Source organism: Tiliqua scincoides, chromosome 11 (genome assembly GCF_035046505.1).
Source record: "Tiliqua scincoides isolate rTilSci1 chromosome 11, rTilSci1.hap2, whole genome shotgun sequence".
In the NCBI taxonomy this organism is placed as follows: Eukaryota; Metazoa; Chordata; class Lepidosauria; order Squamata; family Scincidae; genus Tiliqua; species Tiliqua scincoides.
The window spans coordinates 7,004,998-7,028,381 of NC_089831.1; the positions used below are offsets into that span (position 1 = coordinate 7,004,998).

General features: G+C 43.8%; 1 protein-coding gene across 4 annotated transcripts in view; it reads left to right on the forward strand.

The window, feature by feature from the left end:
- Positions 1-22,392, forward strand: part of PIWIL2 (piwi like RNA-mediated gene silencing 2) — a 39,773-nt gene extending 17,381 nt beyond the window's left edge. For 2 of the 4 annotated variants that reach the window (XM_066639508.1, XM_066639507.1), the window contains 13 exons: positions 2,159-2,347; positions 2,660-2,744; positions 4,397-4,489; positions 7,728-7,868; positions 11,161-11,274; positions 12,269-12,457; positions 14,619-14,720; positions 15,146-15,265; positions 16,715-16,803; positions 17,778-17,883; positions 18,813-19,066; positions 19,536-19,643; positions 21,334-22,392. In XM_066639508.1, the coding sequence (XP_066495605.1) occupies positions 2,159-2,347; positions 2,660-2,744; positions 4,397-4,489; positions 7,728-7,868; positions 11,161-11,274; positions 12,269-12,457; positions 14,619-14,720; positions 15,146-15,265; positions 16,715-16,803; positions 17,778-17,883; positions 18,813-19,066; positions 19,536-19,643; positions 21,334-21,490 (1,747 nt within the window). In that variant the 3' untranslated portion in view covers positions 21,491-22,392. The remainder of the gene's footprint in view (positions 1-2,158; positions 2,348-2,659; positions 2,745-4,396; positions 4,490-7,727; positions 7,869-11,160; positions 11,275-12,268; positions 12,458-14,618; positions 14,721-15,145; positions 15,266-16,714; positions 16,804-17,777; positions 17,884-18,812; positions 19,067-19,535; positions 19,644-21,333) is intronic. The other 2 variants (XM_066639509.1, XM_066639510.1) reach the window with 2 other exon arrangements.
- The last annotated feature ends 992 nt before the right edge of the window (positions 22,393-23,384 follow it).

Here is a 23,384-nt window from a genome sequence, read left to right on the forward strand (position 1 = left end):
TGTAAAGATAAAGGGGTATGTGAAAGCTGGTTTTGAGACAGTGGAACAAAACCACCACTTGATGTTGTGAATGTATAATTTGAGACAGCATATAACTTCAGATAATGAAACATCTGCAATGGTTTCTGTAACTTTCTCAGAACCGCTATCCTTGGTATTCTGTTCGCTAAAGGCACATGCTTCTGTACTGTTCTTGGTTTGGAGAACAAAGTGGTGGGGTGTCTGTTAAATGGTCCCCTAAAAGAGGACGCAAATGTTCTTCTCCTGATCTTGCAAGGTCCATTTTGTTTCCCTGTACTTTGTGGTGCCAAGATAAACTGTGTTACAAACCACTTGACTGTGCAAGGTGAAATATTTCCCCACCCTTGTTAGAGAGGTATATCTCAACTTTTCATACCATTAAGTATAGCTTCAGTCATTCCCATCCCCCCTTTTCTTCACTTCTTGACGTTGGTGCTGTTGAATCAAGAATAAAGCATTTGAAGCTTTCTGCCTGGTGTGAAATAAATAATTTTTGAAGCACAGTACTGCTCTGCCTAAATGACTTACTCCTTGCTTCCCATTCTATGTTGTACATTACCACTGTTTATTTTCCTCTCCTCCCTCCTCTCTCTGAGTTTTATTTCCGCTCTCTTTGTCTCCCCTACGCACCATGCCTTCTCCTTAGTTATGCTGGTTTTGGTCCTTTTTCTTTATAATGAAACTGGATTTCTCCCTTACCCTCTTCCTGCTAATTTCTGTGTCCTGCATGGTACTACCAGATGACATGTGCAACCAAGGTGTCCAGAACACCTTGATCAGAAGCCACTGTTTTTTAACCATTCTGTCTCTCTGCCAGTTTCCTTTGAACTAGTCCCGTCTTCCTCCCTCGCATACAGCCCCTCCTGACCTTGAGAACTAGGCCGTTTTAAGCAGAACTCCCTCAGCTTATATCTTTCTGGCTTCAATTCATTTGCTCAAGTTTACTCTTTTGTAGTCCCTACCCTGCTCTGCGCCCTTTCACCAGGTTCCTTGCTTCTGGACACCTTGTCTGTTAAATTCTCTAGTTCTCAGGTCCACTCCCCAGTCCGACCCTTGTCTGAAGTTTTAATTCCATCAAAACTGACAACCTTTTCCCAACAGAAGTACAAACCGTTGAATACCCGAGCACCTCACTGTTCCTTACTGCTCACCTGCTCAGCCAATTGGAAGCTTTGACACCAAAGTTCCTCTAAGTCAGCAGTTGCCAAACTCGTGACTACTGTGTTGCACTAAATCACTCCCCATTCAGACCAGTGCTTACCATTCTGCTGCATGACTCAGAAGAAGCCCCTCCATCTTTGTCACGCAGTACTCTGGGCAATTGCATCTGTAACCCACTGTCCCAGCAAGCTTTGCACCTTGATTTCCAGGCAGACGTGACTGCCCAGATCAGCCATTTTCAACCACTGTGCTTTGGCACGTTAGTGTGCCACGGATGGTCTGCAGGTGTGCCGTGAGAGTTCGGGGGGAGGTTCATTTGTTAGTAGGACCACTGAGGGATGTGAGCCCCTGCTGTCAATGGTTGTGCCTTGTCAGTTGTCAAAAAACTGATGGTGTGCATTGACAATTTTAGTGCCTTGTCAGTGTGCCATGAGATGAAAAAGGTTGAAAATTGCTGGACAAAGATGGCAGGGCTTCTTCTGAGCTACATGGCGGAACAGTAAGCATTGCTCACAGTGGGAGAGATTCAGTGTAATGTCGGATCTGGCCCGTGGGCTGTGGTTTGGCAGATGCTGCTCTAAGCTGTGCAGGTTGAATAGGAGCCCCGTGCAGTGTCTGTTATGGTGCTATGGAGCTCAGTGATGATCTCACACAGCTCTTCTAGGGCTCCACGTCATCGCCCCAAGAATTATAGGGCACACTGTTTGTCACCACAAGATAGTGCAGTCACTTCTGCATTTGCACCAAACTTCCATACCCTCCATAAGGGTTGCTTTAATCTTCTGTTTGACTCTTTTGAGTTATACCTCATCAGACTGTTATATACCCAAGAATATCCACAGGAATGTTATGGTAGGAAATGATTTTCTTTATTATGATAAAGAACTGCCATTACTGCTATTTGTCTTTATAAACCCACACTCTTATAGTTAGGCATGTCAAGAGAAAAGTTCTTGTGTCTTTCTCTTTCCCAAAGGCATGCCATTTACCAGAAGAATAAAGAAAACTTCCAGGATGAGTGTACAAAGCATTTAATTGGTAACATAATTATTACCCGATATAACAACAACACATATCGTGTTGATGACATTGATTGGAACAAGACACCAAAGGACAGTTTTACCATGTCTGATGGGAAGGAGACCACCTTTGTAGACTACTACAGGTAAGAGCTGCTGCTAAAACTCTTTGAGGAGTTAGGGCAGAGGTCCCCAAACTGGGTGGATTGTGCAGGAGCTTTGCAGGACACTCGCTGTCCAGTAGCAAATACCCAGTGTGACGCTGAAGACTGACATTTGGGGACCACTGAATTAGGGTAATGGAGAATGCAAGTACATCATCAGAAAGCATTCAGCATTGTCATTTTATGTAAGATTTCAAGTGCTGCCTCTTAAAAGGATTTTTGTATTAGAGCTTTGTTCTTGTAGTTTCTAATGAACCAGTTGTTCTGGAATTTCACATAATATTCATTTTTCAGTAAAAATTACGGGATAACACTCAGGGAGCTTGGCCAGCCACTACTGATTCACAGACCCAAAGAAAGAAATAATCCTCTCGGAAAGGTGAGTTGTTGACATTCTTCTTCATGGTCTCTGTGCAGTTGCATATAATTGACATGTGCATAGCCAGTCTCAGAAACTTCTACAGCTTTGTTGAGCATTCTGTCCCTGTGCTCGAGCGGGAAGATCCCGTGCACTATTGTGTGCCTCAAGTGCGGGTAGAACGCCCAGTCCCTCAGTTCTCTTTCACTACCTCTGGAGCAGCACCATGAGGAATGCTTCCCTTTGTCCTTTGGCTCCCTCACAAAGATAGTTTAGTATAGTTTTTCAAGTTTCAAGTTGTTAGCAGAAGTTCTGCCAAATGAAAAGAAAGTTTCTTCTTGGTTGGTGGTTGGCATCCTTTTAAACAGGGTTTAAAAGGTTGGCAACCAGGGTCACACTTAAAAAAGCACTGAAAAGTCACTATCATCCACTGACAGGAGTAACACTTATTGTCTCTGTCTTGGAGAAACCTGTATCAGCTGTAAAATGTTTTCCAGGCAGATGGGGAAGAACTGGGAACTTTACCTCAAGACTGCTCTTGCTTATTTAGTGGTCATGTGGGCACCACCTGTCATCACTGCTACTCCACCACCAGCTTTCCTTGACGCAGATGGAAGAAACAGCACATCAGTTGTCCTCACCGAGCTGTCGGGGCAGAGCTGATGCCCATGAATGGCAGCTTGAGTACCATAAGTTCCACTCCAGGCAAGCAGTCAGTATCAGGGATCCCTTTAGAAAGAGGACAAAGCAACAACTAAAAGCCAGAAAAGCTTTCTAGGACTCTGCTATTGACACAGTTCACCTTGAGGGCAGTGTCATTGTGTCCTTTGGGCTTGAGCACAGGTATTGGTAACCAGGCCAGCAATATCTGTCAGCCTGGTTTCATTTTTGGGCTTTTCCTCTGAACCAGATATTCTCATGGTCAGCACTATCAGAGGGCGAAATTGTCAACACATCTAGATGATTATCCCCCCCTTGAGCCAAAGACCTTCAACATTGAGGATTCTCATTCTTTGCTCAAAGTCTGAGCCTGGTTTATTGCCATTGAGCATGTACTGTGGTCCAGCAGTGAGCTAAGAAGGAGGCACCAGCATCCTTGAAGGCAAACTCCACCAGAACAGTTTCCCCCTCTGCTGTGACCCTGAGGGGTGTCCTGCTCCAGTAGCTCTGCAGAGCAGCATGGTCTGCATCATTGACCTTCATAAAGTACAGCATTCTGGATATGAGATTGAGAGCTGTTGCCTTGTTTGGGCCACTGTTCTGCAGAACATCTTCCCTTGAGTGATCAGCACCCACCTCCAGATAAGGGAAATAAACTTTTTAGTCTCCGACAGTTCCCTTGACCTTCCCCTCAGCAGTTCTGGTTCTGTCTGTCAGAGCTCTTAGCGCAACTTGAATGAGGGTGGTGGTCTTAAAAGGATCTGAGGAATTGGGTGATGTTGTTGCCGTCCTTGAGGCACACAGCCGTGCGTAAAGTCTCATTTGATGCAGGGACAGAAGAGTCAAAATTATACGAAGTCAGAGTGGCAACTGTTTGCTGCTTTCAGTTCTATAAACGGAGACAGTGTCCTCTTCCCACCTGATTCTGCTCTGCATGTGCTCACTCATCACAGTGTATGCTAATGAAATTTTCTCTGCTTTTCACCTGCTCTTCCTTGTGTTCAATTTTCCAGCCATTGCAGAAAGGCGAAATCCTGCTGGTGCCAGAACTCTCCTTTTTGACTGGAATTCCTGAGAACATGAAGAAAGATTTTAGAGTCATGAAGGTGGCATGAGATCCTTTGCTGTAGTAGCGTATGTAGTCAAGGGTCCCTTTGGAGCTGCTGCTCCTTGTTCAGAAGTTTGTTTTGAAGTCACATTGTAGGTGGTGGTGTGATGTTTTGTTCTCTGTCTCTAAGCATGCTGATTTGACTTCCTTGCAAGTTCCTGTCTAGCTTAATTAAAATGATTCCTTCAGTGGCTAAGATTTGCTTGGTGGTACTGGTTTCTCTTGCTGCAGAGATGTTATTGAAACTCTCCGTCCCAGTAATTTCTGAAAGCTATTCTTAAGAGGAGTTATCAGAACTACTGCAGGTTGTTGTTGGAGAGTTGAAAGCAGTGGTGTCACTAGGCGTCACCTGGTGCAGGAGGCCAGCGCATCACCCCTATGATGGTCTTCCTCACATGCAGTGGGTGGGGCAATCGCCTGGGTGGTGTGCGTGGTGATGTACCATTGCCCCACCCCACTGGTTTTTTGGCTATACCTTTTGACAGAACACAGATATTTCAACGTGGTTTTTTCTTTGCCTTCTGCTGTAAATTACGCATTGAATAGTATATAATGTGTTGGTATTATTCCTACTAACTGCAGTGTTAGAGATTTTGGTCACTAGTGGTGTCAACCTCCCCAGGGTGTCACCCTACTAACACCTCATTGGTCCCATGCTGTATCATAACATCTCATTGGCTTTTAGAACAATCAGTCTCATTGGTCTATTTTGAATTAAGGAAACGTACTTTTTTGTTACATAAGACAGTAGCATTTTTGTTTGCTGGTATTTTGGCCATAACTTTTGATAGAATTGAGATATTTCATTCTGGTTTTTTTCATTGCATTCTGCTGTAAATTATGCATCGAATGGTATATAACATAATGGTATTATTCCTACAAACTGCGATTTTACTTATTTTAGTGATAGCGATTTTAGGTCACTAGTGCACGTCACCCCCCTGCGCGTCACCCAGTGCGGCCCGCACCCCCCTAGTAATGCCTCTGGTTGAAAGTGATGAATGTATAGGTGGAGGAGTAGCATTCTGTGATGCAAATGTGTTTGCATTGGTTGAGTAAATAAAGGAACTGCATGTGGTTATAGGATATTAGCAACATTTGCCTGGAGATTCAGGTCCCAAGTCTGGCACACAACCCTAAGGGAAAACTCACAAACTGCTTCAGCATTTAGGACTGAAATTCCTTTTTGCTTTAAACTGCTTTTTAATGTCCGAATTATGTGGTTTGTGGCTTAGAAGTTGGAATTGGAATGGCAGCATTTGATAACTTTTATCTCCTTGACTTTTCCCTACAAGATTCCTTGCTCCTCTGCTATAGGATAGACCAGGGGTGTCAAACATAAGGCCTGGGGGCCACATGCGGCCCCCAGAAGCTTTTTATCCAGCTCTCAGGCTCTCAGCTGCAGACGTGTTACAGCTGAAATGGCAGCCCACATGAAAATTGGGCTTTCCCAAATCTTGAAATATGATCAAGATTTGCATACTTACTCTCCTGTCATTTGCAGTTAATTATATATGAGAACAGGGTCTGATTTCTGGCCATTAGCTGCATAATGATGTCACTTTCTGCTTAATGACATCACTTCCGGCCCTCAGCTGGAGCCCTGAATGCTAACTTCGGCCCTCTATATGAAATGAGTTTGACAGCCCTGGGATAGACCCTTCTGTCCTTGGTGCCTCCAGTGCCTCTTGCATTCTGTTCCTCAACCCTGTCTGGACAGTGATTATGCTTTGAAAGGTAGGGGTGTGGTGGGTGGGCAGCTGATCTAGAGTGAGAGGTGCCCAGACATTTGTTCCTACTGGAACAAGCAGCAGCTTTGTGTGCATGAAGAGATTTGTTGGGAAAGGGGTGGGTGGGTTCTAGCCGGCAGAAGAACCCTTTTCGTATGGTAGATTCCACAACTCAGCCAGTTGGCTGCTATCAGTAAACACACAGGAGCAGAGGCAGTTAAGATTTCCAAAAGACATCCACGGACACCCAATATATTGTGAAAATATTGTAATATGAACCCAGAAGCATTGTTTTTTTAGTAATTTGTTCCAGGACCTCAGAGGTTGGAGTTTCTGCCACATAGATAAGCTCTTTCTCTGCATAAAATACAGGCATGCACCACTTAACAATCATTCGCTTAAGGACAGACCACATGGTGGTGGTCAAAGCACAACAAAGAGGCTTAGTGAGGCAGTCAAGTCTCCAATAGCAGTGTGTCTGTTTACACAACAGAGGCTCTTAAAGCAAAGAAGAGGCAATCTATCTCCAGCAGCCTGTGCAACCAACTAGTGTCTGGCAGGGAGTGTCTGTTAGATGGAATGTTCACTTAGTGACCTAATCACATAACGGGGATAGGAGAACGTGTCCCTGTCGTTAAGTGGCACGCACCTGTATTACTTAAAACATGCCTGCTGTGCTCTTTAGGTTCATAGTTATCATTTTCACAATGTTATATTTATAAAGCACAAATTACAAAACTGCATCCTTCCTTCAGTACACATAGCCACCATGTTAAAAATGCTGTTAATAACTGAAACGCTACCAAATGCTTGCATTTGCATCCCTGATTAGCTTATCTATCACCCACAAGGTCCTGTTGGAGGCAATCTTGAACCTACTGTCAAGCGAATACCTTTTGTTTAGTGAACTTTGTTTTACTATGGAGAGTCCATTGTAAAGTGATTTGTAAAGTGAACCTGTGGTAAAGCGAGGGTCCACTGAACTTTATTTATAGTTTCCTAGTCGTATGCGTCTTCTATGGAATTGGAGGCATCTGCAGCTTGGGGAACAGAACAGAGAACCCTATAGGTGTTATCACTGTGTGAAAGTAAGGGGACCCTCGTTAGCAGTGGTAGTGCTGCATTCAGGGACAGAGCTGGGGAGTGAGGATGCTGCTGCTCCGATGGTTAATGTAGAGAGAGAAAGGAACATGTGGGGAAAAGGAAGGTGCACACAGGTACTGTAAACGGCATGTAAGATGACTGTGGTGCGTGGGTGATTCATTGCTCCCCTAGAAGCCTGCAGGTGGCATTGCACCCAATAAGAGTTTCTTTGGGAAACAGTGCAGATGGACAAAAGGGTTGAACCCCATCAATGGCTGTTTGAAGAAAATTTAAAGGTACTGAGATGGATTCATGCAACTCTGTCCTGATGTGTAGTTTAACCTGTAAGTGTACGTTGAAACACTCAGATATGACCTTTCTCTTTCTCCCCCTCCCCCCGGTCTCCACTCATGCTCCACTTAGGATGTTAGCCAGCAGATCAATTTGAGTCCTGAACAACACCATATGTCTCTGAGGCAGCTACTGAACAGAATTCAGAAGAATGAGGCTGCCCACAATGAGCTGACACGATGGGGTCTCTGCTTGGACAAGGATATATGTAAGGTAATCAAATCAAGAAAGAACTTGGTTTGTCTGGGTTCTGGTTGAAATGTGACTTTGTAGAAGCAAGTCAGCCTGCGCTATCTTAAGCACTCTCTTTTGTGACATTTGTTTTTATTTTAGAAAAGGAATGAACACCACTTACCCTGTTTTGCCTTTCAGTGTCCAAAATAACCATTCATACAGTATAGAAAGTGGAAGGAAGCTATTTTTCACATTGAACTTATGTTTTACTTCTTTTCGGTTAACATTATTGCATAATGCAAATGCAAGCAAGGATCATTTGAATTGTGATTCGGAGATTGTCTCTCCACCATTAAAATGTTCCATTCTGATGCTGATCATACCACAGGACTGAAGTATTGCTGAACATGAGAGAAACAATAGTGATGGGTTGCTCCTTTTGTCATCTTTTGTCAGTTGTCCTGGTTGCTGGGAGAAGACTCTTGGCTTCTGGAAACTGTCAAGTGTGGTGGTAGTAATCGCTTTGCCCACAGACCTCCTGTCCTGGCTACAAGGTAGCTCAGATTCCTTTGTGCTGTTCACAGAAAGTTGTAGCAAGGAATCTATATTTGCGGATCTGTTCCTTCCTCACACCCTGAGACCTATTTTTCTGCTATAGGCAAGACAGAATCTATCTTGGAAATCTTCTTTTGCCTCTCCCAGCCACAAGGTAGAAGTTTAGGGCACTGAATCTTGGATCGGCAATTGTGCGAACACTACACCTAATCAGAGAAATGAAAGCTGTTGTGTGATTGGTCCGAGTAGAGGTCACATGCCACCCCTCTTCCTGTCTGCATGCATTCCTTGCTTATTGTAACCTTTCCTAATGTGTAAACTTGAACTGTTACTCGCCATGTGTCAGCAGTCAACAAAACCTTTATTAGGCATAAACATTTGATGGGTGAAGACTCTGTGCGGAAACCGTAGAGAGAATAGAAACCTAAGCAGTACAGAAATATATGTATATGTGCGCACCTACGTGTACACACAGATACAAACATACATTGCATTTTACATACACACATGAATTATTTAAAAGACAGAAAACAATCAGTTACTCTACAGATATTGCCAAGATGTAATCTACTCGGTGATTGCTTGGTACAGAAAGCTTGGCTCGATTCAGATTACTCAAATTTAGGAACTGTGCGACTGAGAGGGTTGTATGCTCGATGTCACCTGCTAGAAGGAATTGAATTATAGCATTCTCAGAATGCCCTGTTTTAGCATTGAGCAAGGGAGAGAGAAATTGCTGTCTTAGCGCTTGATATCTGGGACAGTGCAACATAATGTGTGTGGATGATTCTACTTCACCTAAATTGCAGCTACATAAACGATCTTCCCAGGAGGCGTTCTGAATCTGCCATGTAAGTCATTAGAGGGGGTCACATTACAACATGCCAAGGTAAAGGCACTTCTCTCCAGGGGGGTGCATTAGGAGGGACAGATATTTTGGTTGTTGACCAGTTGTAATTTTAAGTTGAAAATTCAAAGGGGGACATTTTTTCCCTGCTGCGCCTAGAACCTCTTGCCTTTCTATATCATATAGTCTGGTTGTCAAAAGCCTGGTGATAATCTCAGGAGAGGGGGCCCCTTGTAGATCGGCCTCAAGGCCCATCTGTTGAGTTTTTTTATAAAATAGTACTAGGCAAGGAGTTAATGTTGAATCAGTCAACAGCCCCTTTAGCAGCAAATCATGATCAGCCCTGAAAAAGACTTTGGCCCAGTATTTAAAAAAAACTGGACCATGCATGTTACTGCAGTCTGTGTTGACCTGATTCCAGGCAGAGTGCTGCGTAGGGAACGCAGTGTGGTAAGCTGACAATTTTGTAAAGAAATTTAGATTGAACCCTTTCAATTGTGTTACTTAATGCTGGCATCCATACTGGGATGCCATATAAAATTTGTGGTATGACTTTAGCATTGAAAGCTTGTAAAGCAGCTGGTACAAACCGGTTGCCCCAGGAGAAGAAAAAGCGAGTTATGGCTTGAACCACTGGTTTGGATGAATTAATTGCAGTCAATTGATGAGAAGACCAGGAATGCTTGTAATGAAATTGAAGACCAAGGTACTGGAGTTCCTTGACCTGCTGTATTAATTTACCACTGAAAAGCCAAGATTGTGGTTTCCATGAGTTCCCAAAAACCTCAATTTTAGATTTTTCATAATCTAACTGCAAAGAGTTTATTGTAAGATATTCAGTGCAGGCTTTGACCAGTCTTTGTAAGCCTATTTTTGTACGTGAGATCAGAGCCATGTCGTCAGCATATAAAAGTAAAGGGATGTCCACCGATCCCAGTTTGGGGCAATGCGTGTCAAACTTTGTTAAGCACCCGCCATGTGCTTAATTCACCTAAGAAGGAATTCCTCCTAAAATAGAGTAGTGAAATCACAATGCAGGCACATGTCTGGAGCCCCATTGAGTGACTGGGGAGCAGCTAGGGAACTGCAGGAAAAATGGCAAGAATGCCCATGGCAGTCCTTTTGCATGATACTGGACGTAGGAAACATCTGGTTTGTAGTGATGTCACCAACGCCTATACACGCTAAGGACCAAAGTTATAGTGTAAGGTGTGTCCCTGAACTCTGGTCTATCCTCTGGCTTGCTTCTGTCACCGTTAGGTATAGAGTCATTGAGGTCAAAAATCAAATGTCCTGGACCCTTAAAATGGCAACACTTGGAAACTAGTAAGCGGACATTTCAGTGTCTCAATCTGTTCAGTTTCTGACCTTAAGGTTACTACAGTGCAGGAATTCTTAACCAAGGATATCCATGCCTCTTGGGGATATGGAACCCAATGATGAGGGTTTGGGACTCTCTCTCCAACAATTAAAAAAAAATTGTTAGATAAAGGTGATAAACTATCATCAATACAGATTGAGATGTTCTGTTCCTTGCTATCCATATGTAAAGTAAAATCAAGCCAATTGACGTCTTTTGAAGTCATACTGGTACCTAATAGGACTAATGATGGTGATGATGATTATTTTGATAGTGATGAAGAGGGTATGGGACATATTGGGGGATTGTAATTGTAAAAAGGTTAAAAACCCTTGCTATAGTGCAAGACCTTGTCCAGTGATGGGAGGCCTTCTCACTAATCTCAAATGTGATAGGGCTGCCTATGACTGAACAAAAGACCTCCATGTACTCCGGGACACCAGTTCTGCTGCTTCGAATGGTGGGATGGAATTCTGACACTGAAAACAAGTTTTGGGGACAAGTTCCAGCTAGCTCTGGCCTGGATTTAAGCCCTATGCTGTATTTGTCATTTGCTGTCTCTTATTTAGACAGAAGGACGAGTTCTACCCTTGGAAAGAATCAACCTGAAGAATATCTCCTTTAGTACATCAGAGGACCTCAACTGGACCAAGGAAGTAACCAGAGAAGCCTGCATCTCTCCAGTAAGCTTCTCTTGGGCTTCAGGACTATTTCATCATGCAGTAAATTGGTTCCATTTTCTGTACCCTTGGAAAGATGCCACCAAAGGCAGCCACAGTGTGTCTTCTTCACCTCCTCCCTGCTTTGCCCCTGTTCCTGTGTGCAAAATGGGTATAGGCAGAGTTTTTGCTTTGTTAGCATTGGCAACCTGAACTGGCTATTGTATTAATTATACAGAAGAAAGTGTTTTATATACGCTGGACTGAATTGGAGAGTGATTGCTTCATATAGGTAGTGGAGAGTAAGAGCATATCTGTTCTGACTCCGGTGTCCACACTGGGTGGAATATTCAGATGGGGTCCGCACATACTGGCAGTTCCTGGAATGTCAGCTACACCCATAGGATTTGAAACCTATTTGTACACCCTTGTGTGGATGTCTGGAGACAGTAGCAGCTGGACAGGGAAGTAAGATCTACATTCACTAATGTATGAATTGTTGTTGTTTTATAGATAATGTTTTATAACAATAAATATTTCTGTGATGTTCTTCAGCCACTCCAGAAAGTTGTTCAGATTTTGTTTGTCACACAGATCAATGTGTCTGCTCAAGTGCAGACCTCTGGAACTTCAGCAGGGGCTAACTGTAGTTAAAAACCTCATGCCTTCCCAGTTCATCTACTTACTTTTCCTTTCAATTTTGGAAACTTGGACTTTGCTACCTGAGAGTCATTGCTCCTCATAAGGGCTCTGTGCCACTGCATGGACCCTTTCTGCAACCACACAGCACCACAATACTGTCTCCACATGCTCAGCGATAACGTCATGTGTCATTGCTAAACTTCCAGGTTGCTGAGCTCCAAGCTGTGCAGTGCTCGGCTTTGCTTTGCATGGCCATGCAGCTTAGCAGGCTGAGTGGCAACAAGATTTTCAGTGGCTTATTTAGTTCAACGATTGATTGTTGTGAGACGAAAGGGCTGCACTTAGATACCCATTGACTTCCCTGTTCTGTTCTTAGATTCCACTTCACTGTTGGGCACTGTTTTATCCAAAGCGGACAGTGGAGCAAGTGCACAATCTGGTCAGTATGCTGCAGAAGATCTCTGGCCCTCTTGGTATTCAGTTAAGCCCTCCTATTTGGAAGGAATTGAAGGATGACCGAATAGAGACGTATGCCAGGGCCATCAGATCGGTACTCTGCACAGAGGTATGTGTGTGTTTTGACTCCTGAAACCGTTTAGTTGATATTGTTCAAATAGGAATATAGAACAATAATTTTGCTGTTGTGATAAATTAATGGATTTAGGTGCTCTTAAAAGTGGCACATGCTCTTCTGTGCATCTCTTGTGTCTTCCTCTAAAGGCTTATGGGAGGAAATGCTTGATATGGCCCCTCTGTTGTGGGGCTTTCTGTGCTGCATAGTGTGTGTGTTCCCAGATGCTTTCTGGTTATCACAAAACATTCACCTGAGTTCTCTGATGACTAGGTAACCCACCTGTTGTTAATGGTGTAGTGGTTTGGGAGGTGAACTTAGACCTGGATGATCTAGGTTCAAATCTCCCCTCAGCCACAAAGCTTCCTGGGTGACCTTGGGCCAGTCACTTTCTCTCAGCCTCACCTACCTCACAGGGTTGTTGTGAGGACAAGAAGGAGGGGAGGAGCAGCTGTGTAAACCGCTCTGAGCTCTTTGGAGGAAGGGCGGTATAAAAATGTGAATAAATAAATAAATAATGTTAAATACTGCTTTTCAACAGTAGTTCACACATAGTAAAATGAATCAATATGGCTTTACACTGCCAATTCAGTGATCAGGTAACTTGCATGTGACAGGCAAGTGCAATGCCAAGGTCTTGCCCACACCCTGCAGGATGCAAGGGATCGTAATTTGCCTCTGGTGAGTGATCTTCAAAAGAAGCTGGCTCAGGATGAAGGGATGGATGGTTATTTTCTCAAGGGAGCTGGAAAAACCAGTAAATTTGTTCAAGAGGTATTTAAAGATGCAAACTTAGAAATGCTTTGGTGGGTGTCTTATTGTGAAAGATCCTTTAGGTACTATTACTATAGGCAGTTAAACGTTGTAAGGAAGAGCTCTGTGCGATTCCCTTTTTTTTTTTTTTTAACATGATCTGTATTGGGTTGGGGGTGCTTCTTTCCTAACGTGAATTTCATTCCCACTTTATACATTTTGGAACTGCAAAAGTGGAGATCCTGTCCAATTCAGTTTGTCCTGGCCTGGTCTGGGAACTGAGCCAAAGTTTTGGTGGTCTGTCAACACTCTCTGCTGTACTCCATGGATTGTAGCAGATTAGGAAATATGAAGCTTTTAATGAGCTGTAGGATGAAGACTTAGCAGTAGAGCACCTGGCTTTTCCATATGCATAACTATTATGCCCAGCAGGAATACCAGTGAAATTAGCACCCCTGTATCCAGTTCTTTTTGTTCACCCTGTAGTATCTACGAGTGCATACTCTTGTTGTGGCATAATCCCAACAGTGTGAGTTTCCCTGCTTGCTCTAGTGGCAGTCATTGATATCAGACAGGGGCAGTGCATAACACAATGATCTTGCAATGTGTTCGAAGGGATTCTGATGTTACATAGAATAAACAGGGATGATGTTTTGGTAGCATCTCTATGTTGGGTGCAAGATGCATTTTTATCTGAAGTTACCAGGGGAAATTAGGACTGAATAAAGTGGGGGAGGGTGCAACAGAGTTCTTTCACTTCCCACCGCAGAATGCCCCTGCCTCCGCAGCTTTTCAGGTGAACTGGGCAACCACTGTGTACCATCTGCTAAGGGTATAGCATTGCCCTCACTCTGACACTTCATCACAGCGAAATCTGGCTACATGACATCAAGACATCATCACATTGACCACTACAGTGGCTGGAATCACATATTCTGGAAGAAGCATCCTGTTGGGGGGGGGGGAGGCAGTGAAGCAGGGCAATGGAAGGACCTGCAAAAGACACAAACAATGGAGGGTTTGGGGAGACATCCTCCCCCCTGCCGCCACTGCCACACCACAAATATTCATGTGAAAGCATTTTGCTCCAATCCTAAATAAAATTCCTTTGGAGGGTTTTATGTGTCATGAAGTCAGCTTTGGATTGAAACGGATGAATAACAATGCTTCTAGACCCTGTTTTATATTACTTAAATACTGGTAGGCATGGGGCAGTGTAACGAGTAGCTTGTAATGTGTATAATGGAACTGTGCAGTTGGCACTTGCATGTTCTCCATACAGTTCCAGTCCTGATGGTGTCTCCCATGGTGGCAAGGTTTAGTTTGCTGGGGCAGAGTGGGTGGAGGGGTTAATGGAATTATAAGTCTAACCAGTCACTTCCTTCTTCCTCCTGTATTGAAGAGTACAGTGCAGTTGGTGGTCTGTATCATCACTGGGACCAGAGATGACTTGTATGGAGCCATTAAAAAGCTGTGCTGTGTGCAGTCTCCGGTTCCTTCTCAGGTGAGCCAAATAGTTGGCTGTGCAGTTGAGCTGAGGATGTTTAGGGCACTGATGTTTCTGTGCAGATACTTGGATGGGCATCTGGTACTCGCCTGACCCCTCTGCACTGTATATGCATGCCAAACATGGGCCCCACAGTTTGCACAATCTGATACAGATTGTTGGCTCAGAATTCCTGCTAAGCGTTAATACTTTGCCCTCACTGTGATTCCGATTGGAATTGTACATCCTCCCCTGTGCTATTTGTAATTGTAAAAAAAAAAAAGTTTCCATTGATAGAAGGGCCAGCTCACACATTAATTGTAATGTGTGGCTGGCCCTAAGTGTACTCAAATTGACTGTCAGTTATGCCAGATGGGGAGTTGGAGGGAGGGATAATTAGTGGCTTGGAGTTAATTGTTCAAAATATTTGCCCTTTGCTGCAGGTTATCAATGCTCGAACTATCTCAGGCCAGCCCACCAAACTTAGAGCCATAGCCCAGAAAGTTCTGCTGCAGATTAATTGCAAGCTGGGTGGAGAGCTCTGGGGTGTGGACATACCTTTGGTAAGTCATGTATTGACTATTTCTAATTGGGGAGACATAATTCGGTGAAGGTTTATGGACTTGATTGAGCAAAGCATTCTCCAAAATGTTTTACGCAGTCCGCATTTCTTACAATTTTTATTGTGTTGTATGTATGAGTGACCTTTTCATTAGAATCTAGTATTGTACCTGATCAATTAACTGCTCCCTTCAGCAGCCAGAAAGCTTTTAACCTCCCTCCCTTCCTTAAACAAAAAACCTATCAAATTACATTTACAAGTTCCCTTTTATAACTGTTAGGAACCAGAAAGTTTAAATTTATGGTGAAACAACTTATGCAAAGGAAATTTTCCTTCATAGGAAATAGGGATTACTGGGGACTGCTTGTAGCTTTATCCCCTTCATTGAACATAAAGCGGGAAATTTTGTTCTGTAAGAATCAATGGACTAAGGATAGGGGCTGTGGACAGTGGCATGCAGTCCTGAACATGTACAAACTGGCCTTTGCTGGGATAGCCCATCCATGTCATGAGTTGAAAACTTTGTGTAAGGCAGCAAACTGGAAGAGGCTGGCAGGGGGTCCCCAGCCTGCAGCTTCTGTGGAGTTCAAACTGACTCTGTCCTCTTGTTGTGCTATAGTGTGCAAGAGGAGGACTGGGAGGGCTTGCTTCTCTCCCTTGGCATATCTATCACTGCCACTGCCAGCTCTAGTGGCTGGTACCAGTAGCCCAGCATAGTCTTTTGGCCATTGGATGAAGCAGTGGTGCTGAATGCCAAGGGAAAGCAGTAAATGGGCTGCTGTTGGTTCAAGGCCTGTATTATACATTTTTCTGATACGAGGGAGATGGTAGCCAGCTCAAAACTATTTCTCTGCAGTTGTGCAGTGACACTCTGCGGGCTTGCTTAAGTTGTCTCTTGCTCCTTTGCAGAAATGCTGTCTTGGCTGGGGTCTTTCAGGAGACCATAGAAGGGGTAGCTCTTCTGATTGCAATACAGGCAGGTCCACATATCTGCGGATCCAGTACCCATGGATTCAGTTATCTGCTGCCTCCCATGCACCTTTTAATGTTGTTTAGATCCTAACCAGGGCAAAAATGTTCTTGCTTTTACAGGTTGTTATAAGCATTTAAACTTACAGCAACTCGCAGGTGGGCTGCTGGCAGTCTGAATGCTTTTAAAGACTAGATCATATGCTAACAGGAAATGGGAATTTCACTGTTTCTATTAATGTTGATTGAGTCTTTTCAAGCATTCAGGCTGTCTCTAAAAGCAAAAACATTTGAGCTCCAGTAAGGATCTGAACAACATTAATGGGCACGTTGGCTGTGGAGACAGGGTTCCACTATTTCCGTGTCTGCAGGGGATGGGATGGATCCCCTGCAGATACAGGAATTTTCTCTGGTACATTACTGAGTTATGTGTCTATGTTATAACTACTGTTCTGCAACTGGCTTCCTTTCTGCCTTCCAGAGACAATTGATGGTGATTGGCATGGATGTATATCATGACCCCAGCCGGGGAAAGCGCTCTGTGGTTGGCTTTGTGGCAAGCATCAGTCTGTAAGTTCATTCTGCTTGAAACAATGTTGAACCTGAAGTACTGTGGCCATTGCTGTCCCTGCAGAAGCCCCTGCTCACAGCCATGTAGAAATCTTGTTTCCAGATATCCTTGATGAGCCTTGCTGAACAATTAAAATACAGATTGCCTGTGTACAAGACTGACTTGGTCACAGCTGTTCCTACCCATGGCAATGTCCGGGTTAGAGTATTCCACTGTATATACACGGCTGCCTTTGAAAACTGCTTAGAAAAATTCTCTTGATCCAGAATGCTGCATCTAGGTTCTCCCAAGCATGTCTCCAATAGGATTTCATTTGCGTTGGTTACTGAATCTGAAGGGCCAAGCAGATATACCATCTTAAGCCATCTTAATAAGGTACTTTGTAATGGAGAGTGCAGGATTCCAAGTATCACCAATAAGTATTTCTTCAATATTTCTTCCATAGATATAGCTGTGTCTATGGAAGACATTTGGGCAGCTGTGTTTTCCCTGTCCTGGTGACTTCTTGTGAGCTGCTTGTGGAAAGAAATCCATGTGGGACCAAGAAGAGTTCAACAGGCATTGGGGGGTAGCAAGTCACAGTTCAACAAATGTTGACTTTTTGTCTCTGAAGAAATCGGAACTTTTTTGAAAAGAGAAATTTTTTACTGAAGTAGCAAAGGAGGTGAAATGCAGAGCGAGGCTGCAATTTCTCTTTGGTTTGTTGGATCATACTATTTCAGGAATATTTCATTGTTAGAAGATTCATTTGGAGCAGTCTCACAGCATAGTGCTATGCAGATGTAAATCCCATTGTGTTCATTGATGCTTAATTGCAGGAAAGTGTGTGTAGAATTGCAGCCATAGTTGGTTAAAAGGTATTAATAATGGCTTTTCTGAGAAAGTGCCAGTTTTCCAAGCTAGAACTTGGGCCAATTGTGGATATTGAAGCTTTGTCTTGAATCAACATTTGTGTTTTTCTTTCTCACACCAGCACTTTGACAAGATGGTACTCTAGAGTAGTGTTCCAGATGCCTAATCAAGAAATTGTGGATAGCCTGAAGGTTTGTTTGGTGGCTGCCTTGCAGAAGTTCCATGAGGTGAGGAGCAATGAGTGGTAGTTCTCTGGCTAACTTGAGTCTTCTGCATGCCATTCTCCATTGCTGCCTGTATGCATGGTATTCAGTCTGACAACACCTGTATGGCTCTACCTCTTCCCCCCTGTTTTTAAAGCCCATCTTTTTGTGACGTCTCTGGCCTAACCCATTAGTCCTTCTCAACCACCAGGAATTTTAAATTGCATAACTGCATTTCTTGCATTATCCATGCTTCTTGCCTTCCTGCACCCTGTTGAAATTAAAGTTACAGGCTCTTTGGGGCAGTCAACTGCCACTTGCTCATGGTGCTCTAGAAGATGGGTGTCAAACCAGATACGGGCCAGATGTGACTGCCGAAAGCTCTATCCAGCCCTGTGTTTGGGCTGTCCCAGCACTGCCATTTCAGCAGCAGTGCTGAGGCTCTGGAAGGGAGAGGCAGAAGAAGGCTTCCGAAGGCAAGGGACACTATGAAGGAAGGGGCAGACCAATGGGGTGAGAGAAGGAAATGCTGCCGAGGAGCTGAGATAACTCAATTATCATACTGGCTGCCCTTTCAGCAGTGCCACTTCTGTTGACTTGTTGTCTGCTGCTGAGCTGTGAAGTGAAGCTGTGACTGAAGCAGCAGTTCTGAAAGGGCAGCCCATGAGACTCTTGGGTCTCCCATATCTTGAAAATAAGATCAAGATTTGCAGTTTCTCTTCTGTCATTTGCAGCTAACTACCTTGCCATAATCTTCCCTGTGTGTGTGTGTGTGTGTGTGAGAGAGAGAGAGAGAGAGAGAGAGATGTGTTTGGCTGTATCTGCTGTGGATTGAGTGAGGTACATAACACGTGTATTCTGAAGCAGTACAAGTTACCAAGAAGGAACTGTAGTTTTGACTTATCCAGCCCTCTTGCCTTTGCTTGTTTTTTTACTTGTGTGTTCTCTTGAAGGTCAACCACCAACTCCCTGAGAAGATAGTGGTTTACAGAGATGGGGTGTCAGACGGACAACTCAAAACGGTGCAGGAGTATGAGATCCCACAGCTGCAGAAATGCTTTGAAGCTTTTAATAATTATCAGCCTAAAATGGCGGTGTTTGTGGTTCAAAAGAAAATCAGTGCCAACATCTACTCGGCAGTCACTGAGCACTTCACAGTTCCTTGTCCGGGCACAGTGGTGGATCATACGGTCACCAGTCGAGATTGGTGAGTGAGGTGTCAGTCACGTAGCTCCTTCTCTGCATGACCCCACATGCTGCCTGCAAGATAATAGTTCCATATTTGGATAAATAACTGGTCAGAATATCAATTCAACACTTCGGTCACTTTTTTTCTTATGTGGCCAGAGGCTGTTTTGGCTGACAGTTGAGGCATGGTAAGATAGCACAGGGAGATGTTCAAGGAAGGCTACTGTTTGTGGCAGGAGGAGGGGGCTAGCTCATGACTTTTCAGAACATCTCAGAAAATCCTGCACAGGTGCCTTGCCAGCTGTGTTACTGCACAGCGTACCTGTTGACTTTACTGTAGCTTTCGTTGCTCAACTTTCTTTTTCTTCAGTATTCTTGAAAGATTTGAAGGATCAAACTGCTCCCTGTTGCTCTTTTATTGGAAATAAAGGTGGTTTGTCAGTGATTCTCCCCCCCCCCCAATCTCTCACTTCTAAATTTTGCCTTAGGGTGGATTTTTACCTAGTTGCTCACCATGCACGACAAGGCTGTGGCATCCCTACTCACTATATCTGTGTAACAAACACGGCCAACCTCAGCCCTGATCACATGCAGAGGTGAGTGTAATTTCATGTTTTCTGTTTACTACAGTTAGAATTCTTCAAAAATATTTGCACATCAGCTGCTTAGAGCAAGCAGTGCTTAAATCTGCATATATCAAAAAGTATTTAGGAAGAGGGTGCTTTCTTGTATTTTGCTTTTAAAAATGTAACTTGCTCACTCTGGAAGAGTTCCAGGTTGGCTGAGAGTGCCACTGGTAGTCCTCAGGCATTTCCTCTCTAGTACGTTGGGCTTTGTGGTAATCGCTGGCTCACTGAAGCTTCCTTTGCAAGATTGTGATCTCTATCCTCTGATAGAGATAGGGATCACCTGGCAGTAAAGGGATGGTGTTTCTATAGTTGAACCTTTTATATATGACTTCAACTAGAAAGAATAACACAGGCCTAGAAAATTGAGGGTCAGAAAGGTTTTTCCCAAACTTTATGGTGGTTTGATATGAATTTGGAGTGCCGATTCAAAAAAATGGCATCCGTTTTGCCCTGTCATGTCTAGTTTTGGAGATATAGTATAGCCTCATTAGTGAATAGTTCAAGCAGCTTCCTCATGAGGAAGCTATGGTGTAGGCTTCCTCATGAGGAAGCTGCTTGAACCATTCTCTAAAGAGGCTACGCTGTGTCTCCAAAACTAGACGTGATAGGGCAAAACGGATGCCATTTTTGGAATCAGCACCCCAAATATACCCAGGAATTGGTGTAACGTTTAAGGAAGCAAAATGTTTGTTGGCCTGTTTAATTGAAAGACAGAATATCAAATGCTTGTGTATATGTTCTGTAATGATGTAAGATCAGGAAACAGTTGTGAGAGATTGTAAGAAATATAGCAGAACTGGCTTCTGTCATCTCATTTGTCTAGCTGCTATTCAAGCAAAATGCTATCCATAAAATAAGAAAAGTGTGTCAATAACAAACAGAATAGTCTCCTGCTTTAAACAGCAGTGCTGTCTCTTCTTTCTCGCTTCCCTCTTTTGTTCTTCCACAAGCCTGTCAAACAGGAAAATAATGCATGTGGGGAATACATATTCCTTGTGTAGGTTTTTCTTCCAGTGTCTATCAGCCCCGTTTGACTGAGGCCCTTGCAGAGCAAAATTTTACTATTTGCCCATTCACCTTGTTTGGAGGGGTCCTATTGGAGCCTTTCTTGATCTGCTTCGGTTTTTAACACGTCTGCTTGGCCACCTCTCTGCCTACCTCCACTGCAGATCACTTATGAACAAGTTAAAAATGCTCAACCTCAACCAGCACCTTGGATGAATTAAAGGTCCTTCTTCTGTTCATTTGCCTGACTTCCTTTCCTGTCACTTTTAACAAGCTCTCACTTTTTTCTCTTGGTTTCCCTCTTGCTCTTCAATGCTTCTTTCCCTGGAGTGTGTGTGTGTGTGTGTTCTCCATTGTACCCACTAGTAGACAGCAACTTTACCTCTTCCCTTTGCTTTCCCCCTTGTGTTTCTTGTTTGTACTGTAATTTAATTTGGATTGTGAGCTTGTAGGCAGAACTCGTTTGCTTTTAGTTTGTACACCACTGTTGCCTAGTATACAGGATGAGTGAGTGTGTGTGTGTGGGAGGGGGGCTTTATGAGTCAGATGATGAAAAAAGTCAATCCATTCAGTATTTGTTAATGGACAGAAAAATCAAGTATGGGGCCAGGAATTCTGATGGGCTTTTTCTTGTTTGCCTTGTCTTTCATAGACTGACTTTTAAACTTTGCCACATGTACTGGAATTGGTCGGGTACTATCAGAGTGCCAGCCCCCTGCAAGTACGCTCACAAGTTGGCCTTTCTTTCTGGACAAGTTCTCCACCATGAACCAGCCATTGAACTCTGTGAAAAGCTCTTCTTCCTATAGTCTTTCCTGCCAGCTGGCTTTTAAGGGAGCAGGGGAAGAGAAAAGATCTTCTCCTGCAATGCCTGGAGCTTACTATGAATGGACAGCACTCAGCCTTGGACCATCACTATGGACTATCATGGGCTCTGCGAGAGGTCTTGCTGCCCAGTCCTCAATATGTTGATCTGCAAGCAAGTACCCAAGTGTTCTTCAACTTTCAGTAATTTGTAACTAGCAAAGAAATCCTCTCTGCACCACAGGGACTAATTGCTGGTGACTCTTGGAGCTTGTGAAAACAGGAATTCTTGACCACGCCGCCACGTTGACTCTTCTACCCGTTCAGTTAATACCTGTCTTCCCTTCCCCCACTCTCCAAATCCAGAATCTAAGTCGCGTTTTCAGTTTTAACTGGTGGTTGTGATGCTAAAGGTGGAATCCCACACAAGCTTCCCCAGCTGCCCAAAAATCTTTTATTGTTTAGAATTATTTAAGGGTCTTTTATGGTTATACATCTTATTTTTGTACTGTCCTGTTCTTAAAGTAAAGGCCAGGCTTTGTATTTTTTTTCTCTTTGGTTAAATAGCAGCAATGTCTAAATGGGAATAAAAACATTTCTTATTTTTCCTGTGGCTGTACTAACTTTATGGTGCCTGATAACAGCAGCTGTTGCAGTCTGCTTTCACAAGATGCTTGGCATTCACCATGTAGATTATCTGTGAGTTTACTAGCCAAAATGAGGAAAACAAACTTTGACCAGAGAAAGTTGCACTACCAGTGACCTTGAATTCTCTACTTTTTGTTTCTTTTGTGGACCAAACAGGGCTACAAATCTTTGCGGTTGAAGCAGGCTAAATAAACAAATAAATAAGTACAAATCTGCATTGACTGGCTAGAGTTTTCAGTTAATGAGTGCAGTTCTTACAGCAGGGGGCAGTGTAGTGCCATAAATGCTGTTACCAGTTACCATAAATGCTGAGTAACTGGTTGTAATCCCATAGTTTAGTGCAGTGGTTCCCAAACTTTTTCGGCTGGCAGCTCCCTTGACCTACTGGGCCATTGGCTGTGACTCACCATTAGGGCTACAATCAGGTACATTGTATAGGGTGGGGTTTTTTTTGCAAGGATTCCATGGCTCCCCTGACTGGTTTCCTCCATTCCCTGGGGAGCCACAGCTCACAATTTGGGAATCGCAGGCTTAATGTATCCAGCAAGCTAAAGTTCTCTCTGAGATAGAAGCTCTGGTCTTTCCTACTGACCAAAGAAAGCTTTCTGGGGAAGGGGGTGCAAACTTTACTTAGATTTCTAACTCTGCTCCTAAAGTAGTTGTCAGGGTGTCCGCATTGTATATTCGACTACCCATCCATAAACCTCACGGGCACATATTAGTTAATGTAAGACATGGGTGCCATCTGGTGAAATTGGTGAATTGGTCTTGCAGTTGCATGTGGCAGTGCTGTTCCCACTGCCAACGAGGAGAATGGCACTGGAGGACTGTGCTTTATAAGCACAAGCTTCTTGTGCTGTTGCTCCTGAACTCTCTTTCTGCTCTTCAGTTCTGGGAGCAAAGAGAATTCAGCAACAGGAGGGCTTCCCTCTATCCCTAAGGTGACAGGAAGAATCGGCAGTGCGGAGGGGGAAGCGCCCGTATTGCCCACAGCTTTTCCTACCTCCATCAATGCCTGTGCTCTGTTACCCTCTGATGGTTGGAAAAACAGCCTGCTATGATTCACATTAACCACACAAGGAAGGATGTTTATGTCCAGGTTATGGTGACTCCCCAAACATTTGGTATGAGAGGTGTTCTGGTTGCCTTCTTTTGCTGGAGAAATCTTCAGTGTAGGCTGCTGGAGAAGGGAGATGGTGACAGTATGTCAGTCCTTTGCCCTGACTCCCAGGCACGCACAGTGGATGTATG